The sequence below is a fragment of the Tamandua tetradactyla genome, chromosome 4, assembly GCF_023851605.1.
Source record: "Tamandua tetradactyla isolate mTamTet1 chromosome 4, mTamTet1.pri, whole genome shotgun sequence".
Lineage (NCBI taxonomy): Eukaryota > Metazoa > Chordata > Mammalia > Pilosa > Myrmecophagidae > Tamandua > Tamandua tetradactyla.
The window spans coordinates 23,038,277-23,063,417 of NC_135330.1; the positions used below are offsets into that span (position 1 = coordinate 23,038,277).

The window sequence follows — 25,141 nt, forward strand, 5'->3', positions numbered from 1 at the left end:
AAATATCCAAGTTCATAGCTTTTAAAATTTGCCTTCCATCTAAAACCGGTGGTCAATTTTACCAGATTTTTTACTACTTTAAAACAAAGATCCAAAAATCACCTTCCTTCTAGTTTACTATAACACATGCATCATTTCTGTCTAAGGCCTTCTTAGAGGTATGTTTAGAGTCCACATTTCTACCAACATTCCCTTCAAAACATTCTAGGCCTTCTCTATCAAGCACCTCATAATTCTTCCAGAATCTTCCCTTTATTCATTTAAAAAACTGTCCAATATTTTTGGTATTTGCAAACTGCAACAGCAACCCCCTTCTCCAGTAACATGTCTGCGTTAGTTTGCAAGCTGCTGGAATGCAATGGAGCAGAATGGCTTTTAAAAAGGGGGAATTTAATATAACTTATAAGTTTATAGTTCTAAGGCCATGAAAGTGTCCAAATTAAGGCACCAACAAGAGATTATCTTTACTCAAGAAAGGCTGATGAAGCTCGAGGTTACTCTCTCAGCTGGGAGGGCACATGGTGACATCTGCTAGCTTTCACTCTCAGCTTCTTGTTTCATGAAGCTCTCCTGGGGGTGTTTTCTTCCAAAGGTCTCTGGCTATGTAGACTCTGTTGGTTCTCATTGCTCTAAAGCTTTTTCCAAAATGATTCCCTCTTAAAGGGCTCCAGTAAGCAACCCCACCTTGAATGGGTGGAGACACATCCATGGAAGCCATCTAATCAAAGATTACCACCCACAATTAGATTGGTCACATCTCCATGGAAACAATAAAAAAGATCCTGCCCAGCAATATTTTTTTATTTCATTGTATTTATTTCATACATGATAGCATGTTCGACAGTAGTAAGTCCAACGGGGAGGGCAGAGTAAGGGTCAGAGTGGACCTCACTGATTTTGGGATCACAGATACATTTTAGTAAGTAGGCCAATTCACAAATACAGAATCTGTGAATAATGGGGGTCTAGTATACCTGTTGAGTATTGTGCCAGTTTGAAAGGATTTATGTACCATAGAAATGCCATGTTTTAATCCTAATCAATCTTATGGGAGCAACTGCTTCTAATCCCTACTCAGTATTATAGGTTAGAAACTTGATTAGGTTATCTTCACAGAGATGTGACTCACCCAACTGTGGGCATTAACTTTTGAATAGAGGGAGATGTGACTCCACCTACTCCAGGAGGGTCTTGAATACTTTACTGGAATCCTTTAAAAGAAGAAGCATTTTGGAGAAAGCTGGAGAATGGCAAGAGAATGAGGAGAAAGCTGCAGAACCGTGGCAGAGCCATGAGGTCAAGAGTCCACCAGCCAGAGATCTCTGGAAATGAAGAAGGAAGACGCCTCCAGGAGAGCTTCATGAAGCAAGAGGCCTGGAGAGGAAGCTAGACAATATCACCATGTCCGTCATGTGCCTTTACAGTTGAGAGAGAAACCCTGAACTTCCCTGGTCTTTTTCTTTTTTTTTTAAGAGAAAGTTCACTTATTATTATGATTTCTGAAACTTAAAATATTCCATCAACTTACTCAGGAAAATCCAGGTAGCAGAAATAAGTAGTATGTCTATTTATTCAAGGTCTCAAATATGTTATAAAAGATCTTAAAATGGTACATATATCATCTTGAGTGAAAGTCAGCTCTTGTTGATACCTTAATTTGGACATTTTTATAGACATGCTTTAACTGGGACAGTTTCTTGGCCTTAGAACTGTAAACTAGCAGCTTATTAAATCCCTCTTTATAAAGGCCATTCTGTTTCTGGTATATTGCATTCTGACAGGTAGCAAACTAGAACAAGTACTTATTTTTCAATGATTCATTAATGGCTACCTTAGAGCCATAGGGACAGAATAGTATCTTATCTTACCTGAGCTACATTTTTGAAATATAAAGCACTTAAGCCTTAAATTAAAAACATGGGTTTGGGAACAGTTCAGTTATTCACTTTACTTCTCAACTGTAAAATCAGAAGTTGAATGGGATCAGTGATTTTTTTTTGCGGGGGGGGGGGCGGGAATCAGTGATTTGAAACTGTTTTCTTAGAGATCCAAAGAAGATACTTCTGCGGCTGCTGCTGGCATTAGTAGGGTGGGGTAAAAAAGCAAAGCTTCTCGAACATGTCTGTTTTATATATTAGGACTTCTTGTAGGATTTCATCTGAAGGAAGGATTCTACTGTGATAATTGTTTGAAAATCGTTGTACTGTGACAGTGTTCATTCAACTTTTTTGCTTTTATAAGCCATAAAGTAATTTTTTTAAATATTTTTACTGTAAACCTTAACAAACAAACATACACTCTTGGCATATAAACATTCTAAACATGGTGCAAAATCAGTGGCTCACAATCATCACATAGTTTTGTATTCATCACCTTGATCATTTTTTTGAACATTTGCAACTCTTCAAAAAAACCCATATATACCATATCCTTACTCCTCCCTCTCACTAACCACTAGTATTTCAATCTACTCAATTTATTTTAACATTTGCTCCTCCTATTATTTGTTTATTTTTATTCATATTCTTTACTCATCTGTCCATACTGTAGATAAAAGGAGCATCAGACACAAGGTTTTTACAATCACATAGTTGTAGCAGGCAGGCCTTGCCCTCTTTCTGGTTTAGCTGTGCTCTCTGTGGAAAATCCCCAAACCCCTTCTTCTTGCAGGCAAGTGAGATAAGATAAGGTTCATTTCCTGGTATAGAAACCCCCTCCTCTAGCCTTCAGGAACTGGTAAAGATGCAGGTAAGCAAAACAAGATATTCCTGGGGTGGGGGCCCCTCAATGGTTGAGCTCTGGGCCATTCTCAACTTAAATCAGCCAATTGTGTACCTTGTCTTTAACATGTCAAAAAGTCTATAAAAGCTAAGGTTGCCTTTTGTTCAGGGCTCAGACTTTTGAGGTGACTCAGCTGGGCCCTCGTGCGCATGAGCTAATAAAACCTACTTCCTGAAACTGCGGATCCTTAGTCTCAGCCTGTTCTAACTTCGCAGAACGTTTCTGGAGGCCTGCGGCCTCGTTCCTGGTTTTCATGCTACATAGTCACACTGCAAAAGCTATATCATTATACAATCACTTCAAGAAACATGGCTACTGGAACACAGCTCTACAGTTTCAGGTACTTCCCTCTAGCCACTCTAATACACCATAAACTAAAAAGGGGATATCTATATAATGCATAAGAATAACCTTCAAGATAACCTCTTGACTCTGTTTGAAATATCTCAGCCACTGACACTTTATTTTGTCTCATTTCTCTCTTCTTACTTTTAGTCAAGAAGGTTTTCTCAATCCCTTGATGCCAAGTCCCAGCTCATCCCAGGTTTCTGTCCCATGTTGCCAGGGAGGGTTACACCCCTGGGAGTCATGTCCAAAAAGAGGGAGGGAGGGCAGTGAGTTCCCTTGCCCTGTCGGCTTAGAGAGAGAGAGGCCACATCTGAGCAACAAAAAGGTTCTCTGGGGGTGACTCTTAGATCTAGTTTTAAATAGGTTTAGCCTATCCTTTGCAGGGATAAGTTTCAGAGTTTCAAGATCAAGGACCCTACCCAGCAATATTGATGAGGATTAAAGGACTCGGCTTTTCAAGGTACACAACAGATTCAAACTGGCAAACCATATGATCCTGCAACCCTGTTATTAGGTATATGTTGGGAGAACTGAAAGTAGGAACAGGAATGGATATTTGCACACTGGTATTTATGGCAGCAGTATTCACAATTTGCAATGAATGGAGATAGCCTAAGGTACATCCACTGATGAATGGAAGGGTGAACTGTGGTGTATACATACAATGGAATACTGAATGGCAACAGCAAGAAGGAATGAAGTTGTGAAGTATGCAACTAGGTGAATGAACCTTGAGGACAGTATGTTGAGTGAAATAAGTCAGCAAATGTTTAAAAAGCTGAAAAAGAGAACAGATTTCAATTAGAAATATGAATGAAACTCATCTAGTTAGGACTAAGGTAAATCAGACTAAACAGTAAAGAATGATATTGACTGTTTTAAAACTTCAACTTCTGTGTGAGACCAAAGGAAAAGATGTTTATTTGTTGCAAAATTTATATTTTCTGTAGTACCTGTCTAATTTAACTTGTATGGTCAGTTTATTCAAACACCATAATTACATGGAACCTTGAATAGGGAGTGAGATTTTGTGTTAGCGTGATGCCCCAAAACATCCCAGAGTAATTTGGACAGAAAATAAAAAAGTATTTGCAAAGTTCCCTTGAAGGACTGGGAAAAAAGTGGAAATATTAAATTTCCCCACATTGGGAATTCATGATATTTTTACAAGCATTAGGGATTACCAATTTATTAGGCCCAGTCCTCAATCTTGGGGCTTTCCCTTATGAAACTTATTCCTGCAAAGGAGAAGCTAAGCCTACTTATAATTATACCTAGGAGTCACCCCATAGAACCTCTTTTGTTGCTCAGAAGTGGTCTCTCTCTCTCTCTAAACCAACTCTACAGTTGTAGTTGTATTAGTTAGGGTTCTCTAGAGAAACAGAATCAACAGGAAACACTAGTAAATATAAAATTTATAGAAGTGTTCCATGTAACCGTGGAAACACTGAGTCCAAAATCCACAGGGCAGGCTGTGAAGCCAACGATTCTGATGGAGGGTCTGGACAAACTCCACAGGAGAGGCTTGCTGGCCAAAGCAGGAAAAAGAGCCTGTCTCTTCTGAATCCTTCTTAAAAGGCTTCTGGTGATTAGATTAAGCACCACTCATTGCAGAAGATACTCCCCTTGGCTGATTACAAATAGAATCAGCTGTGGATGCAGCTGACATGATCATGATTTAATTCTATGAAACTTCCTCATCGCAACAGACAGGCCAGCACTTGCCCAATCAGACAAATAGGTGTCACCACTCGGTCAAGTTGACACATGAACCTGACCATGACAACAGGTAAACTCACTGCCCTCCCCACTATGTAGAGCATGACTCCCAGGGGTGTAAATCTCCCTGACAAAGTGGGGCCTGACTCCCAGGGATGAGACTGGCCCTGGCATTGTGGGATTGAGATAGGCTCTTTGACTAAAACAGGGAAGTGAAATGAAACAAAATTTCATTGGTTGAGAGATTTCAAACAGATTTGAGAGGTCTTTTGAGAGATTATTTTTATACATTCTATGTATATTCCTTTTTAGTTTTTCTTGTACTATAATGCCTAGAAAGAAATGCCTGAAACTGTTGAACTGTAAACCAGTACCCCTGATTCTTGAGGATGACCAAATAACTACAGAGCTTTTGAGGTATCACCATGTTAACTGTGAAAACCTTGTGACCGGCATGCCCTTTATCCAATGTATGGACTGATGATTAAGAATATAAAGACAATAAATAAATAATAAGGGTGATAGTTGGTATGAGATGTTTTGGATGCTTTTTTATATTTTTATTTTTATTCTTATTTTTATTTTTTTACAGTAATGAAAATGTTCAAAAATTGCAGTGATAAACACAAAACTATATGATGATACGGTGAACTGTTGATTGTATACTTTGAATGATTATATAGTATTTGAATGTATCTCAGTAAAATTGCAAAAAAATGAAAGATGACCATAACAGATATAATAATAATAATGAAAAAGTTTAAAATATTGTGAGAATTACCAAGATGTGACTCAGAGACATGAAGTGAGCGTATGGAAAAATGCGTATGGAAAAATGGTATTGACAAACTGGCTCCATTCAAGGTTGCCAAAACCTTCAATATATAAAAAACCCACAAAATCTGTGAAACACAATAATGAAAGGTATGACTGCAAACAGATCCTACCATAATTTCTAACAGTGGTAAGGATGTGAACAATGGTGACTCTTCACATAAAAACTATTTCAATAATTTCTGTTTGGGGTAAAAGGATTTTAGAAATACATGGATTGTACTATGTCATTACATTTAAACAACAGAACTATAAAACATAACTCATTACTAGCAAAAATTAAAATCAAAATACCCTGATTTATTGACAGTTAACTTTTACCCATTTGATTTGAGAAGCTTTACATAGAGAGGACAGAAACGTGGAGTTAAATGTCAAATTTCTAAAGTGAAAAAGAACTGGAAAATCGAGATTAATTTGTGGACTGAATTTATATTTAATTATCTGTGTAACTGCCTCAAAATTAGCAAGATGGAGACCACAAAGTGTTGAAAATGGAATGGTTTATGGAAAAAATACAATCAATGCAAACTAGGCCCTATGGTTCATGGTAACATTATAATAGAGACCAACTTCACTCCATTCTCCAATCCCCACCATAGGCTTTACTCCAGAAAGAAAGGAATCAAGTAAAATGAATATAATAGGGATGTAATTAATTCATAAACTTTACTTGATACTATTTAAAACTAAGAAATAGATCAAATTGTAATTATTATACAGAAGCTGCTTCCGTGGAACCATCACAGAGATACATGTACATCTCCATATGCCTCCTTTTTTTATAATTTAAAATAAAATTTTAACAATACATTTTTAAAACTCTTGGAAATTTATTTAAATCACCCAAATGGTTGCTGGGTTTACCCCAAACCATTTCTTTCCAAAGAATCATAAATGAAAATGGTAAAAGCAATTTCTGTCACTAAAAGTATACTACTTCACATATTTTTACTAACTGTATCCATAAAGTCTAAATGTTTCAAATCTGTCTCCACATTAAAATAGAATTCTGTTCCTGCTGTTTTTGTAAGAAATCAATTCAATTCAAAAATCTATTAATTAGAGATTTAATAGAGAATGGACTTGAGATTTAATGGAAAGATAATGACTTTTAAAGTCAAACAGAACAAGGTGTGCTCATTTCCCTTTACTTTCCAGCTGTGTTGCTGTGGCCAAGTTACTTAACCATTCCATAAAATGGAATAAAAAACATTCACTGAGACAAATCAGAGTTAATATACAAAAGCTGTAATTATTGTGGCCATTATTATTTTATTTTGATTGAGTAGACATTTAATCCTCTCTCCCAAATTCATTTACTTTTGCTAGTTTAAATGAATATTTAAAAGATTATTGGGTTGAAATGTGAATGTCAAGTGCCTAGCACAGTGACTGGCATTTAGCATGCATTCAATAAATGAAAGCTATAATTATTTATCAGTAGTGGTAAATAAAGGAGTTATGGTTGGTTTTTCTTTAATCCCAAAGACTTTTACCATAGACTTCATAAAAATAAAAGATTCCTACATAACTGACACACTAATTTTTTTCCTTACTTCACAGTCACCATGTGGATTTTTTGGCCTTCTTTTTTTATGAGGCATTATCACCTCTCTGATTCATCACCACCTGTTTACTAATATCCACACAGAATATCAAGGCCATCTGGAGAATTACAAAAGATTTGTAAAGAATGGCTGGGGAAATCACAGAAAGAATTCTCATATTACTATGCAGGTGACTCAGAGACTAGGCAATCAGCTAGCTATTTTGATGGTGGACCTCAAAAACAGTTTGATTTTTTTTCCCTACTGAATTAGTTTTTGGAGTTTTTATACACATTTCTGTCACTTCCACCCTATTTTTAGTTTGATCTCTATTTTTAATTACTGTAACAATCACTCCACAAATGACAAAATCTCCTAACACAATATAAAATATGACACAGAAATCAGAGCTGAAAAATGAAAATTTCATTTTAAATATACCTAATGCTAGTCTCAGAAAATTGCAAATTCATAAACATAGAGACTGAAAATTAAAATTAAAATTAAAACGCTGAAAATTAACATTCAGAAAATAAACATTACCAAAAGTCCTTGTTTTCTACATAGCCTGATTTACAGCTGCAACTCTAACTTGTTCCGTCTCTCTTCAAAATTGAAACTGAGGGAAAGTTGGAATGGCAAATAATGGCTTTGACAAATCATAAAGAAAAATAAAAGGACACATGGAAAATACCATGCTACACTTTCTCTACTTCATGTGAAAAGTCACAAGCAAAGGGAAGGAAGTAGACAGGATATTAGTTAGCTGTAAAATCTTCCCTCAGCAATTTTCAATGATCCAAACTCGTTTTTTTTTCATTCATTCAACAAATTTTTGTGGAACATTTCCTTAAGTAAATAACTGTTTAAGGAATCAATACAACAGGTGTTTAGTGATATAATTGTACACAAAACAGAAGGTTTCTCTGTATCACAATTTCCTTATATAGTTTCTTCTTCTTTTTTATTTATAACACTTATATAGACCTTTTCCAAATGATCATCAGTCAACGTTTATTGAGAATACATTAAGACTGTGTATAGCACTGTATAATAAACAATATTAGTTACAAACCAACTAGACAAAAACTTCCTTGTCAACTGGATCAAAGCCATCATTTGAGAAGAGAAGCAGAAGAAGGAAAGAGCAGATAACAAAATTTTAATTGTTGTTTATTAATTCAGCTAAGGCAGATAAGGTGCATGTAATGTGTGAAAATATGTGCTAGGGGCCACAAGGAAACAAAAATGAATTAAGGCAGATTGAGGGCAACCACAGGTTCTATCCATTTTCCTATGGTAAATCCTCAAAATCCAATTGGCGGACTTCCGGAGAAGATGGCGGCTTAGTAAGACGCACGGGTCTTAGTTCCTCCTCCAGAAAAGCAACTAAAGAAATAGAAACAATACGAAACAGCTCCCGGAGTCACGACAGAGACCAAAAAGACAGCGTACCCCATTCTGGAACAGCTGAACGGGCAGGGAGAATCTGCTGCGGTGAGATACCCGAGGGGCGCGCGTTTCCCGGCCGGGGCGGCTGGCGACTGGGGTCCCCTCCACGCACGTGGCTCCCCGGTCTGACTGGGAACGTTGGATAGTGGGGCCCTCTCGTCACGCTTGGCGTTTCGGGCCAGCTGGGCAATTAGGACCGGCACTCTCCCAAGCCGCGGCGGCCAGCGACCCCCCCTCCACGCACGGTTTCCCGGCCGACTGCCGTGCAGACAGACGAGCGCCACGAGCGCCACCTACTGGGCAGGAAAAGAAAAACAGAGCCCAGAGATTTCACAGAAAAAGCTTTCAACCAGCTGGGTCCCACACCCAGGGAAATCTGATCAAATGCCCAGACACCAGCAGAAAATAATGGATGACGCTCGGAAAATTGAAGATATGGCCCAGTCAAAGGAACAAACCAATAGTTCAAATGAGATACAGGAGCTGAGACAACTAATGCTGAATATACGAACAGAAATGGAAAAACTCTTCAAAAACCAAATCAATAAATTGAGGGAGGACATGAAGAAGACATGGGCTGAACAAAAAGAAGAAATAGAAAATCTGAAAAAACAAATCACAGAACTTATGGGAGTGAAGGACAAAGAAGAAAAAATGGAAAAAACAATGGATACCTACAATGGTAGATCTAAAGAGACAGAAGCTACAATTAGTGAACTGGAGGATGGAACATCTGAATTCCAAAAAGAAACAGAAACTATAGGGAAAAGAATGGAAAAACTTGAGCAGGGGATCAGGGAACTGAATGACAATATGAAGCGCACAAATATACGTGTTGTGGGTGTCCCAGAAGGAGAAGAGAAGGGAAAAGGAGGAGAAAAACTAATGGAAGAAATTATCACTGAAAATTTCCCAACTCTTATGAAAGACCTAAATTTGCAGATCCGAGAAGTGCAGCGCACCCCAAAGAGAATAGACCCAAATAGGCGTTCTCCAAGACACTTACTAGTTAGAATGTCAGAGGTCAAAGAGAAAGAGAGGATCTTGAAAGCAGCAAGAGAAAAACAATCTGTCACATACAAGGGAAACCCAATAAGACTATGTGTAGATTTCTCAGCAGAAACCATGGAAGCTAGAAGACAGTGGGATGATATATTTAAATTACTAAAAGAGAAAAACTGCCAACCAAGACTCCTATATCCAGCAAAATTGTCCTTCAAAAATGAAGGAGAAATTAAAACATTTATAGACAAAAAGTCACTGAGAGAATTTGTGACCAAGAGACCAGCTCTGCAAGAAATACTAAAGGGAGCACTAGAGTCAGATACGAAAAGACAGAAGAGAGAGGTATGGAGTAAAGTGTAGAAAGAAGGAAAATCAGATATGATATATATAATACAAAAGCCAAAATGGTAGAGGAAAATATTATCCAAACAGTAATAACACTAAAAGTTAATGGACTGAAATTCCCAATCAAAAGACATAGACTGGCAGAATGGATTACGACCCAGCAATACCACTGCTATGTATGTACTCAAAGAACTTAAGGGCAAAGACACAGACGGACATTTGCACACCAGTGTTTATAGCAGCATTATCTACAATTGCAAAGAGATGGAAACAGCCAAAATGTCCATCAACAGACGAGTGGCTAAACAAACTGTGGCGTATACCTATGATGGAATATCATGCAGCTTTAAGACAGACTAAACTTATGAAGCATGTAATAACATGGATGGACCTAGAGAACATTATGCTGAGTGAGTCTAGCCCAAAACTAAAGGACAAATACTGTAATGTCCCACTGATGTGAACCGACATTCGAGAATCAGCTTGGAATATATCATTGGTAACAGAGACCAGCAGGAGTTAGAAACAGGGTAAAATAATGGGTAATTGGAGCTGAAGGGATACAGACTGTGCAACAGGACTAGATACAAAAACTCAAAAATGGACAGCACAATAATACCTAAATGTAATGTAACTAGGTTGGAACACTGAATGAAGCTGCACCTGAAATATGGTTTTTTGTTTGTTTGTTTGTGTGTTTGTATCTTTTGTTTTTGTTTTTTTCTTTTTCCTTTATATATATATATATATATATATATATATATATATATATATATTATTAGTATTATTATTTTAATTCTCTTCTCTATATTGGCATTTTATATCTTTTTCTGCTGTTTTGCTAGTACTTTTCCTAAATCGATGCAAATGTACTGGGAAATGATGATCATGCATCTATGTGATGAAACTAAGAATTACTGAGTGCATTTGTAGAGTGGAATGATTTCTAAATGTTGTGTTAATTTCTTTTCTTTTTTTTGATTAAAAAAAAAAAAAAAAAATCCAATTGGCTTTGACTTCTAATTTTGCCTCTATTTTGTGTTACCTAACATCTCTAAGTGTCTACTTCCCCATCTGCAAGGTGGAGCTTTGTTTCTTTTAACCACCAAGCTAGTCAAGCAGAACAAAATGGCTGTGCACGATCTATGCCTTTGTACCTTTGCTCATACTTGTCCCACTGACCAGCATGCTTTTTCCTCCCACTTCAACTAACAGGATAAAAAGTCAATACATTTTTCATGATCCAGCTCAAAAACCTCTATCAAGAATTCCCTGTTCTTCCACAACTGAAATAACTGCTTTATTCTGAGTTTCCACTGACTTTATGGCACTCATAATTTTCTACGGTGTATAATAGTTTTTTGTGGATGTGTATTTTGCTTTCTCTTCTGTAAGCAGCTTGAGGACTCATCCTTGTTAAGTCCTCACAAAATGGTACAAGACAGTATGAAAGAAAACCTAAGATTTTCCTGTGTTATATACATCAAAAAATATCTATAAGCACAAATATATGGCAATAAAAGGGAGAAAATTTTTAAGTGCTTTTAAAAAATTTTAAAAACTTCTTCTAAGCCATGGTTATCATAAACGCCAAGATCTTTCATGTTTCATGCTGAATTCTCAGGTCCCAGTTAGAAACATGTTACAAAGAATGAAGAGGGCATATAAAAAGTTTTTATTTGCTCCCCATAAAAAGAATCATTGCCTAAGACTATGCTATTATGGGAATCACTGCCTAATCACTTTGCTATTATGGGTGAAGAGGTAACAAATTACAGAATTGACTCCAAAAAATTCTAAAAATGTAGGAACATTGAATTGGATGACTAGAAAATTCTCTGCAATTTGAAAACACAAGACAGAATCAGAATATTAGAATTCTGATACCAACTCTCATATATAATGTTTTAAGAATAAAAAAATATTATGTAATTGTTTTCTTACTTTTCTTTCCTACTGCCCAGATGGCGAGCTGTATATTGATCTCCATAGTCAACTAGCACCAATTGACGAGAAAAAACATTCACTTTGTTTCCTATAAATAAGTCTTCCAAGTGCAGGTCTTCATATTTGGTCCGTTTTAGAAAGGTACGATGATTCTTTACATCATGCTAGAACCCAAAACAACAACAGAAAAAAACTGGAACTTAACCACTAGGAAACGTTAATATTACAATTGAGAAATCATTCTTAGTTCTATTTTATCAAGGATTGGTTACCTTCTGTTTCTTTTTAGCTACAAATAGAAAACATGTTTTTTTTAATATTACAACTTCTATATTTCCTGGTCCAACCCAGCTATAACATAAAAATTTCTTATTGCATATTTAATACTAAAAAATACTGAACCTAAAAAAAAAAAGATCTGTTTATTGCCAAATCAACTCAGCAAATTAGTGCCTACAAAATCCCAGAGAAAGACAGTCACACACCCAAATCTCTGCTTTCTTGTCTAAACAAAATCCCCAAATCAAATAGATCCATTTGTAAAAATGGTTACCAGTGAAGGGTCACAGTGAAATAAACAGAATGCTCTTAATTTGAGATTTTTAGAGATCATAGTTTTCAATAATGTTATCAAATTTATGACTGTGATATCTATAACCATGTACTGACTGTTGCTTAGTCCAAAACATGTATAATTCCATTTCAGTTTTCAAACCAAAATATCTTAATTACTATTTTTCACATTTAAAAAATAGCATAGTTATCTTCTTGTATTGGAATTATAATAAATACAAAAATTTTCCAGTACAATATATAAATGTATTCTTTAAAGCTAACTATATAAAAGGCAACACAACTTCTCTCCTTACCCCACCTTTACCTACTTTACCAACACTCAAGCAAAGAAAGACTCATTTACCATTTCAACAGATCCATCCCCTGGGTAAAATAAAAGCTCATAACGTCGAAGAAGTGAAGCATTTGGATCATACCACTCTGCGATGAAAACATATCTTTCACTATGATTCTGCAAAGAAAAATTAAAAAGAATTTAAACACTGACATATAAAATATAAGCTTTCTTGCAAAAGTCATACAAAATGGAAACAAGCATTATCACATATTTGCAGACAACAAATGTTATATTTTGCATTATATTTAATTATTCCATTTATCAACAATATATTAACAATTATCAACACATCTTCAGAAATATTTCCTTCTAATTTTTCATTAAATATCCCTGGATATCTCAAGAATGATTTATGAATTGTTAAATACTCCGTGGACATTCAGTCATCCCGAGTAAACTGACATTTTGTAGGTCATGAGTTCCTTAGATCTGACTACTATAATAATCAAAGGCCTACTGAAGGCAAGTTTACATATGAACAACCTATCAATAAGCTAATGTAAGGAAATATTTCTGAGAAGCTAGCACTCACTTACATGATATTTTAACTTTTCTAAATTTAATAATCTAGTAGCATTCAAATATTATTGTCATTACAATTATATAAAAATCCTTTCTCTCCTTAGTAACTTTGTATGAATTTTACAGAAATAGAATAGGTTAGTCCACCAAGAAGCAATCACCAAGACAGGATTAAACATGCAAAAATTTTATTATGGGGAATTCCTGTAAGAGAAAAGGGGGAGGAAGTCAGGGAAGGCTGGGAAAGCTAAGAGATTTAAGTGCAAGTTTGAGTCCAAATTAAGAAGAGAGGGAAAGAAGGCTGAGTGCAATTATCCTAGATGGTTACAGAGTCTAAGGAAGGTTTAACTAAGCCATCAGGGAGGGCTCGAGCCAAAAGTAGGCAGACAGAGGAGTCCTTTGTCTCCCTAGGACAAGCACGCTTTAGAATCCCTGTTTCTCTCAGTCACTGGCTGGGAGCAGCCCTTGGGAAGCATGGCCTAGGTTCAAAAGCTAAGGTGGATTTCAGAACACAGTACTTGGGGCACTTGGTCACCTAAGTTCCCTCTAATGGAGGTCTTTGAGGACACTCGCAGCTACCACATAAAAGAAAATAAAAAACAATTCAAAGATTGGCCTCCTTTGCCTTGACTATTAGGCAGGATTTCCCATTATATATGTTAATAAAAATACCCCATCCCCAAATGTCTTACATCACTATAAGCTAAGGAGGGCCTAGGAAAGAAAGGAATCCAGGTGTTTTGTTGCTAATTCTCTGTTTAAGGATACGGATGGTTCTTTTTATGTTAACAATTTACTTATAAGTTCTAATGGTGGAAATTATAGTTATGTTTATGATTATACTTATAAATTGCAATCTAGATGAATAGTTTTAAAGACAGTATTTCATCTTTCTCACTATCTTCTCCAAATCACATTTAAACAATGCTACTAGTCAATGTGAAATGAATGTAAAATAAGAAACACAGTGTGACAGTAATAAAAGCTTTTCTTCACACGTTTTCTACACTGGTTCTAACAAGACAATTCTTTTGAGCTTAGCCTTCACTGTATATTCTAACATCATACTTCCCTTTTAATACAAAATGTAAATATTAATAGCTTATGCAGTTTGTACCATATATTAAAATATCAATTTACTCAAATACATCATTGGAATATTGCCTTCGTTAAAATAAATAAATAAAATTACTACAAGGAAGAAATTCTGGTGCATATAAATAAGGTAAAAGGGTAAAGATAGTGAAGCAAATGAAAAATAATATTGGCAATCCCATTTATCCAGACAGCTTAACCACAAAACCTGTCAAACATACTCCTTAATCAATTTTTAATTCTGAAAGAGGAAGCAGACTTTCACCCCATACCCTACCCAGAAAACAGTTTTAGTACAAGGTAAATAAACAGAGAAACTACTGATTTGACAATGACAAAGTACACAGAGCAAACCAATGCTACTTTCTAAGAACAACTAGAAAAGTTGAGTATGAAAAAAATCTGTGTGAAGGTCTTGGAGCCCTTCCATGGCAGTCAGGATTTGACCCTTCCATGGCAGTCAGGATTTGAAGATTCTAGATCCAGAGAGACAGGATGATCACCGAAGGGAGACAAACATTCTTTACACTTGCACTTTTACCCTAACAGCATATTCTGAGTCTTGAGTCAAACTGGGCAAGAAACTCAGAAGCCTAAGAAGTTCACAGAGGAAAATTGCCAAGAGACAGAGAGGACAAAAGAGATTTGGAAACCTTTCAGGAATAGGGAGACTAAAATTGGAATTTCTGCCTACCAAAGCATCCAAGCCTTAAGGGGCAAAGAGCCTGTACAGAAGAGAATCAGAGAGATGAACTCAAACCTGTGCTGATGATTTTTAAGTTAAGAAGGATGAAAGGGTTTAAAGAAAAGCAGAAAGGAGCTATTAAAGCTCAGTGGAACTTTTGAGAGTCTCACAGTACTTGGGAAGAGAAAATTTAGAGTTCAAACCCGTCACAAAGGAGATCCTTGGTTAACATTCTAATTTTTCTATTGTATCTCTGGGAGCACAATGCAATGGTTAAACTAATCCTCACAAAATTTTTTTAACATAGTGCTTAGTCTGGGATCATATTCAGGTGATATTTCTTCCATTCTAGCACCCTTCATCTACAGAAACTTGACAATTTTCATATACAATATCAAAAAAAGGAGAAAAAGAAACAACAGACAATAGAAAGAGATCCATGGATAACATTGTTATTTTCAGACCTAGTCTTCAAAATAACAATGATAGTTATAAAAAAAAACTTATCAAGATAATTTCACCAAAGACCCAATTTTTTTTAATCAAGTAGAAATTCCAAAACTGAAAATAGCAGCTAACATAGTATTCTATAACTAGCAAGAATATTTTTCAAAATATTAATGTGAAATGAAGACATTTCGAGACAAGCAGATACTGACAAAATTTGTCAGTAGACCTGCATTAAAAGAAATTCTAAAGGAAATTTAAAAGGAAAACAGAAAACATTCCAATGATTCAAGGAATTGAAGAAAGGAATAAAGAACAACAGAAGTGCACATATGTGGGTAAATATAAATAAACAATGACTCTTCAAACAATAATAGTGTCTTGTGGGATTTTAAGTAATTTAGAATTTGAATCCATGACAATAATGATATAAAGGCTGTGAGATGTTACACCATGTTCTTCAAATTATATAAAGCAAAGAAAGAATATCCTGCATCAGTTGCTCAACCCAGTCTCCTGATCTCTCTCTCTTTCAAATTCCAATGAATATCAGTGAATAAGAATCTCCCTTGAAATAATGCACAAAAAAATGAGGAATGTTCCATTCAATTTTCCAACCCCTATTCTGTTAAAATGATTTTTCTTCCTCTCCTGTCCTTCAGAGAGCAGGTAAACATTTCTCAGAATGTTTAATCAATCAGCAAATGGAAAATCATTCAAACTATAAGAAATTAATGATAGCAATAGTCATGACAAAAACAATGACTACTATTTTTAGAGCAACTACTAAGTGTCAGGCTTTTTACACACATCTCACTTCATTCTCAGCAACAGACAAGATAGGTAATTCTAGACAAGGTCAAGTTTTTAACAATCATATAGGTGACGGGAAGAGGAAATTATGAAACATAATGTAGGAACGTATCTTGTTCCCTATGACATTAAGCATGTTTAATAAAGAATTCCTTTTCAATTATATTCCAATTCCAGACTCAAAGACCCAAGAATCAGTGGGATGTGCCCTTTCAATATACACACAATTTATGTGACAAAAAAAGTTACTGTAACTACAGAAACTAACACTATATTGTCCCAAACTATTGTATTTATTACTCTAAGGTAGTTCACGGCCTTTAAGGGAAAACAACATAAACAACTACATTTTTATTGCAAAAAAAGGAAATAGATACTGTATAACACTTTAATGGGGAAGCAAGAATCATTAAAAGTTCCCTCAAAAATCTAGCAACCTAATAAGGTGTTGAATGAAGGGCGAATTTGCCACTCTACATAGCAGTTAAATGAATCCCTGATAAATACGCATCAAAGAGAAAAGGCAACAAAAATGATATCTACAAGACTTCAAAATAGGTCTAAAAACATGGGTCTGACCTTTTAGAGTTTTAACCTAAAGTTTCACAACAGTACCTACACACAAAGAAAACAATACATATTTCACAGCATCTTGAAAAATTAATCCATTCCTTCAACCACAGTTGTGATATATTTCAAAGAGATCATTCAAAACTGCCTAAGAACAACAGTGGAATTTCTTTTTACAGACAAGGAAGCTCTCCCAAGACAGTACTATTTCCTCTATAAAAAATGATCTATGTATGATGCCAAATACAACTTGTGTTCACACTGATTTAAACTTAACTTTCTGATTTGCCTTTGCAGTAGAAATTTAATTTATTCCCTAAATTCAAAAGCTTTCTAGAACTGTAACAGGACTTCATCTGGACTTAGCATAAAATAGCCCATTATGGCTTAACTTCAACATTTTAAAATATAATTTATACAGAATGAAACATATTCTCCATACTCAATCTCACTTTGCTCTCATTTTATAAGTAATATATAATGTGCCTGTCCAGCTCTTATAATGTTACAAGCATACATCCATTCCACAGACTAGATATTAAGAAAATCAAGAGAATGGAATAGAAACTTTCATGAGGCATACATGTGTAGGGGGCAGAGGAGGTTGAGGGAGCAGAGGTTAAGTAACAAAAAACAGTGGTTCTCCAACATAGGAAGGAAAAACATGCCAATGATTATGTAGACAATGGTGAAGCTGTTTGCAATGTGGGGAAACTGTAAACAGAGTATTACTAATACTAAACAAAAAGTGGCTCTGTTCCTATTGCAAAAGATCAGCAAAGAGTAACATACTGACCATTTTCATTGCCAAAGACTTAAATGATGATGGCCCAAATCTTTAATATTTCATTTAAAATCATGGTATGGGTAAGGATCATTTTTCTGAAAGAAGATGCAAGACTCTGTCAAAAGTAGTTGCCACTAGAGAATGCACAATTTGGAGAGGGAGTACTTTTCAGTTTACACCTTTCTGAACTGATTGGCCCTAATCATGAACTGAGATTACTTTTTCTGTTTAAGGTCAAAGAGATGAAATTGTTTTCAATCTTATAGTTTTCTTATTTTGAAATTAAATTGAAAAACTGAAGCCAGAATTTCTCCTATACACAGGGACTAATAAAATACCCAACATGGATCAATTGTCAATAGATACACCTTCACATCATATTTCATCTAGAATCTTTGGAGTATTCTTCTATTAACCATACTTTAAAATCAGAACATACAGACCACACACACACACATACACACACAAATGCACACACCAAAAGAACATAACATGAATGTTAATATCACAACATGTAAATAATGGTTAAATTTTTGTGGTAGGATTAGATGTAGGTCCATTATTTTCTTCTTTATATTGTATTTTATAGAGTTCTGCAGATATACTATTTATTAATAAAATCATTAAAAATTAATAAAAACAAAGGATGCCAATATAGCAGGGTGTTGAAAATAGATGGTAATTCATATTTTAAAACTTAAACTTATGGGTGAGACTAAAGCAAAAAATGTTTATTTGGTACAAAATTTATATTTTGACTAGTACATTTCCTAATATAACTTATATGAACAGTTTAATTGAACATCATATGTACAAGGAACCTTGAGTAGGGCATGAGATTTTGTAGGTTTGTCCAGAGTGATGCTCTGATAAATCCCAGAGTGATGTGAACAGTGAATTAAAAAGCATTTGCAAAGTTCCTTTGGGGGAATGATGAGAAAGGGGGAAAATTCAACTTCCCCATGTGGAAAATTCCTGATATTCTCACAAGCAATGGGGACAACCAAAGTAATAGGTCGAGCACTCAATCTTGGGGTTTGTTTATATGAAACTTATCCCCACAAAGGATAGGTTAAGCCTACTTAAAATTAGGCCTAAGAGTCACCCCCAGAGAAGCTCTTTTGTTGCTCAGATGTGGCCTCTCTCTCCAGCCAGCACAACAGCAAACTCACTGCTCTCCCCATCACTACATGGAACATGAATCCCAGGGGTGTAAACCTTCCTGGCAACATGGGACAGAAATCCTAGAATGAGCTGGGACTTAGCATCAAGGGATTGAGAAAACCTTCTAGATCAAAAGGGGCAAGAGAGAAATGAGACAAAATAAAGCGTTAGTGGTTGAGAGATTTCAAACAGAGTTGAGAGGTTATCCTGGAGGTTATTCTTACACATTATATAGATATCACCTTTTTTAAGGCATATTGGAGAGGCTGGAGGGAAGTGCCTGAAAATATAGAACTGTGTTCTAGTAGCCATGTTTCTTTTTTTTTTAAGTGGCATATAACATTTTTTTCTTCATATTTGGAATGTTTCAGCAGTTATCCATTTATGCATGGGCTGTGTTTTACTTTTTTTTAATTTTTTTTAAATATAACAACAAACAAAAACATTCTTAACATATGACTATTCTGTTCTACATATATAATCAATAATTCACAATATCATCACATAGTTGCATATTCATCATCACGATCATTTCATAGAACATTTGCATCAATTCAGAAAAGTAAATAAAAAGATGAGAAAAAAATTCATACATATCATACCCTTTATCCCGCCCTTTCATTGATCACTAGCATTTCAATCTAAATTTATTTTAACATTTGTTCCCCCTATTATTTATTTTTATTCCATATGTTTTACTCATCTGTTGATAAGTTATATAAAAGGAGCATCAGACACAAGATTTTCACAATCACACACTCACATTGTGAAAGTTATTTCAATATACAATCATCTTCAAGAAACATGGCTACTGGAACACAACTGTACATTTTCAGGCAGTTTCCTCCAGCCTCTCCATTACATTTTGACTAACAATGTAGAATCTATTTAATACTTAAGAATAACTTCCAGGTTAACCTCTTGACTCTGTTTGCAATCTTTCAGTCATCGACACTTTATTTTGTCTCATTTCGCCCTTCCCCCTTTCAGTCAAGAAGGTTTTCTCAATCCCTTGATGCTGAGTCTCAGCTCATTCTAGGATTTCTGTCCCACACTGTCAGGAAGGTTTACACTCCTTGGAGTAATGTGCCATGTAGACAGGGGGAAGGCGGTGAGTTTGCTTGTTGTGTTGGCTGGAGACAGAGGTCACATCTCAGCAACAAAAGACGTTCTCTTGGAGGTGACTCTTAAGTAGCTGTGTTTCTTGAAGATGACTATATAATGATATAGCTTTTGCAATGAGACTGTGTAATTGTGAAAACCTTGTGTCTGATGCTCCTTTTATCTATGGTACAGACAGATGAGTAAAACATATGGATTAAAAATAAATAATAGGGGGAACAAATGTTAAAATAAATTTAATAGATTGAAATGCCAGTGATCAATGAAATGGAGTGGTAAGGGGTATACAGAAAAAATAGGGGAAACAAAGGCTAAAATTTTGGGGGTAGATGGAAATATTAACAGTCAATGAGAGGGAGGGGTAAGGGGTATGGTATGTATGAGTGTTTTTCTTTTTATTTCTTTTTCTGAATTGATGCAAATGTTCTAAGAAATGATCATGGTGATGATATTGTGAGTTTTTTACTATACACTAAGAATGGAATGATCATAAGGTAAGTATGTTTGTTTTTGTACGTTGTTATGTTTATAAAAAAATCAAATACCTACACATCAGCAAAAAATTACAAGTCATATTGTGAAACAGGAAGCTAAGGCCCAGTCAAAGAACAAATTAAAATTTCAAATAAGACACAGGATTTGAAACAACTAATCAATGATGTGCACACAAATCTCCTAAATCAATTCAAGGAGATGAAGGAAAATTTATAGCAAAAGAGATAAAGGATATTAAGAAGACACTATGTTAACACAAAGAAGAATTTGAAAAAGATAAAAAGAAACATAACAGAAATCATTGGAATGAAAGACATAGTAGAAGAGATTAAGAATAACCAGAGGCATACAACAACAGAATTGAACAGACAGAAGAAAGACTCAATGAGCTAGAATACTGGCCAGTTGAAATCTTAGAAAGAAGAATATATAGAAGAATGGGAAAAATTAAGCAGGGTCTCAGGTATTTGAATAATAGCACAAAGAGCACAAACATACACATTATGAGTATACTAGAAGAAGAGAAGGGAAAAAGGACAGGAAGAATATTTGAGGAAACAATAACCCCAAATTTCCAAACTCTCATGAAGGACATAAATATATATGCACAAAAAGTACAACATATGCTGTTCTAATTTGCTAACTGCCGGAATGCAATATACCAGAAACAGAATGGCTTTTAAAAAAGAGAATTTAATAAGTTGCTCACTCATAGTTCAGAGAATATGTCCCAATTAAAACAAGTCTACAGAATGTCCAATCAAAGGCATCCAGGGAAAGATACCTTGGTTCAAGAAGGCCAAAGAAGTTCAGGGTTTCCCTCTCAAATGAGAAGGCACATGGCGAACAGGGTCAGGGTTTCTCCTCAGCTGGAAGGGCACATGGTGAACATGGCGTCATCTGCTAGCTTTCTCTCCTGGCCTCTGGTTTCATGAAGCTCCCCAGGAGGCATTTTCCTCTTCATCTCCAAAGGTCGCTGGCTGGTGGACTCTGCTTCTCATGGCTATGTCATTCTGTTCTGCTCTCTCTGAATCTCTCATTCTCCAAAATGTTTCCTCTTTTATAGGACTCCAGAAACTCTCAAGACCCATCCACATGGGTGGAGACATGTCATCACCTAATCCAACTTAACAACCACTCTTGATTAAATCACACCTCCAGGGAGATGATCTGATTACAGTTTCAAACATACAATATTGAAGAGATTATTTTACCTTTATGACATGGGATTTTGATTAAAACATGGCTTTTCCGGGGTCCATACATCCTTTCAAACCAGCACATATGCCAAATAGAATAAATCTCAATAGACCAACTCCAAGACAAATACTAATCAGAATGTCAGATGCCAAAGAAAAACAGGGAATTCTGAGAGTAGCAAGAGAAAAGTAAATCACATGTAAGAGAAAATCAGTAGTATTAACTTCCAGTTTCATCAGAAACCATGGAGACAAGAAGGCAGTTGTATGAGAGATTTAAGATACTGAAAGATAAAAACTGTCAGCCAAGGATTCTTTATCTAGCAAAATTGTACTTCAAAAATTAGGGGGAGTTTAAAATATTCACAGATAGAATAGTAGCTAACAGAGTTCATCAACAAGAGATCAGTCCTACAAGAGAACTAAGGGCAGTTCTACTGGATAAAAGACAAAGATAGGAGAGAGAGGGTTAAAGGAGAGTATAGAAATGAAGATTATCATTAAGGTCATTACAAGGGTAAAAAGAGAGGCAGAAAACAAGAAATAACACATAAACCAAAGAACAAAATGGTTGAAGTACTGATAATACAATAATATCACAGAATGTTAATTGATTAAACTCCCCAATCAAAACACACAGACTGGTAGAACATAAAAAGAATGATCTATCCATATGCTGTCTATACCCATTTAGACCTAAAAGACAAAAATAGGTTGAAAATGAGAGGCTAGAAAAAGATATTCCACACAAACAGTAACCAAAAGAGCTACAGTAGCTACATTAACATCACACAGAAAGACTTTAAAGGGAAAACTGTTAAAACAGGACACTATATATTTATAAAAGGGGCAGTCCACCAAGAAGAAATAACAATCAAAAATATTTATGCACCTAATCACAGTGCACCAAAATACATGAGGAAAACACTGGCAAAACTGAAAGGAGAGGGACTGATTGAGTGATATCAGCATGGTGACGTAAACAGCTACTGAAAAATCTCTCCTTGGAGAATCAGCGTTAAAAAAATAACAATTCTTAATTATTCAGAAATCTAGAAGAGGATATGGACTGGAAAGGGACAGTACAAATCCATAATTGAAGAAGTAGAAGAATATCAGGTAGGAAATTCCTGTCCTGGACCAGCTAGTCCTTTCCCTTCCCCCTCACTTGGTCTCACAGCCTGGGACAAGCAGAGAAACAGCAGCAGGGGACCCAGAATATGTTTTCTCTCACAGCAATGGGACAGACCCTCACCTTTTGGGGGAGGGGGAGAGCATTACAAGGCCCAGGTCAACAAGAGAGAAAGAGTCTGAGAAAACATGGAGAGCAGCTGTGTTTCCAGCCCTGGGTCCTAAAGTCCTCCTCCAACCCTGTGAGAGACCTAATCTCTGCCTGGAGGAAGGCTAAATAAAGACTGAACAGCTAAGGGTATACGCCACCACAAAAAAAGTGGGGAACACAGACTCATATTGAGTCAACTTTTGGCAAGCTCAGAGAAGGAAGAGGAAACCTGCTTTATCAGCCAGACCTGGAGAGATGCAAGGAGTACTCTAAGGGTAATTATATAATCAAACATTGCCATCTGCTGGGCAGAACAGAAGATGCAAGGGAATTAGAAAGGCATTTTCAGAGACCACCTAGAAAACTATTTCAGACTGACTGGAGCAGGTTTAGATACCCTACATAGAATTGCCTCTGTTTTGCCTGAGAAACACATACGACCCAACTGTTAAAGCAGTGCCCTAAAACAAACCCAAGTCTTGCAGGATGGTGCAAACCAGACCACCACTGGATGACTTGTTTTACCCACAAACAGAGGCATTGCTGTGGTGCCCTGTACCTACTCACATCCCTAAAATAGGCCACTGCAGGTGCCTGATTTTGGGGAGTCTGGGGGACAGAACAAATCTGACAACTGACCCAAGAGATAGATGAACAGATAGAGAACAAATCCAGCCAACAGGAAAACTGGGGGCAAGAGATAAAACAATCACTAGAATAAACTAAGCAAGAAAATCAGATGCTTCAACACCAGCAGAAAATCACAACCCATATCAGGAAGAACAATTATATGGCCAGACCAAAGGAACAACACCTCAACTGAGATAACAGGAATCAAAATAATTAATGATAATTAATAATGTTAAAACAGATCTTCTAAATCAAGTCAATGAGTTGAAGGAAAATACGTAAAAAGACATGAAGGATATAAAGAAAACACAGGGTATCCATACAGAACAAATCAAAAGCTTTGTTATAAAACAAACAGCAGAACTTATGGGAATGAAAGGCACAGCAGACTAATGCAGAACAAAATAGAGACATACAATAGCAGCCTTGAAGAAGCAGAAGAAAAGATCAGCGAACTAGAAGACATCTGAAATTCTACACACAAAAGAATACACAGGGAAAAAATTTTTAAAATTGAGGAGGGTCTCAAGGAACTGAATCACAATATGAAATGCATGAATATACTTGTTAGGGGTGTCCCAAAATGAGAAGAGAAGGAAAAAGAGACAGAAAAAATAATGGAGCAAATAATCAATGAAAATTTCCCAACTCTTATGAAAGACATAAAACTACAGGTCCAAGAAGTGCAGCATTCCCAAAAAAGAATAGATCCAAATAGACCTACAAAAAGACACTTACTGATCAACTGTCAAATGTCAAAGACAAAGTGAGAATTCTGAAAGCAGCAAGAGAAAAGTGATCCATCACATAAAGGGAAGCTCAATAAGACTAAGTGCAGATCTCAGCAGAAATCATGGAGATGAGAAGGCCGTGGAATGATGTATTTAAGATACTGAAAGAGAAAAACTGTTAACCAAGAATTCTATATCTGGCAAAATTGTTCTTGAAGAATGTGGGAGAGTTTAAAATATTTAGAGACAAACAGACTCAGAGAGTTTGTGAATAAGAGACGTTTGTGAATAAGAGACCTGCTCTATAAGAAATACTAAAGGGAGCACTACCAGCAGACTGGAAAAGAAAGGAGAGAAAGGTCTGGAAAAGAATATAGAAATTAAGATCGGCAGAAAGGGTAAAAATAGGGTTAAAAGAGAGAAAAAATATTAAAATGTGATAGATACAATTTAAAAGGAACAATGGTTGAAGAAAGTAGAGCCCTTATGGTAATATTAAATATAATTGGATTAAATTCCCCAATCAAAAGACAGATTGGCAGAATGGAGTCAAAAAACAGAATGCATCTATATGCTGTCTACAAGAGACTCATTTAAGACCCAAGAACAAAAAAGGTTGACAGTGAAAGACTGGAAAAAGATATTTCATGCAACCACCAGAAAAGAGTATGGGTAGATAAGCTAATATCAGACGAATTATACTTC

At 35.8% G+C, this 25,141-nt stretch overlaps 1 protein-coding gene across 2 annotated transcripts in view; it reads right to left on the reverse strand.

Annotated features, from left to right (window-relative positions):
• The window catches only part of NME7 (NME/NM23 family member 7), a 331,620-nt gene that overhangs the window by 241,345 nt on the left and 65,134 nt on the right, over positions 1 to 25,141 (reverse strand). For both annotated transcript variants that reach the window (XM_077156907.1, XM_077156908.1), the window contains exons 2-3: positions 12,901 to 13,008; positions 11,979 to 12,145 (exon numbers count right to left, since the gene is read on the reverse strand). In XM_077156907.1, coding sequence (XP_077013022.1) covers positions 11,979 to 12,145; positions 12,901 to 13,008 — 275 coding nt within the window. The remainder of the gene's footprint in view (positions 1 to 11,978; positions 12,146 to 12,900; positions 13,009 to 25,141) is intronic.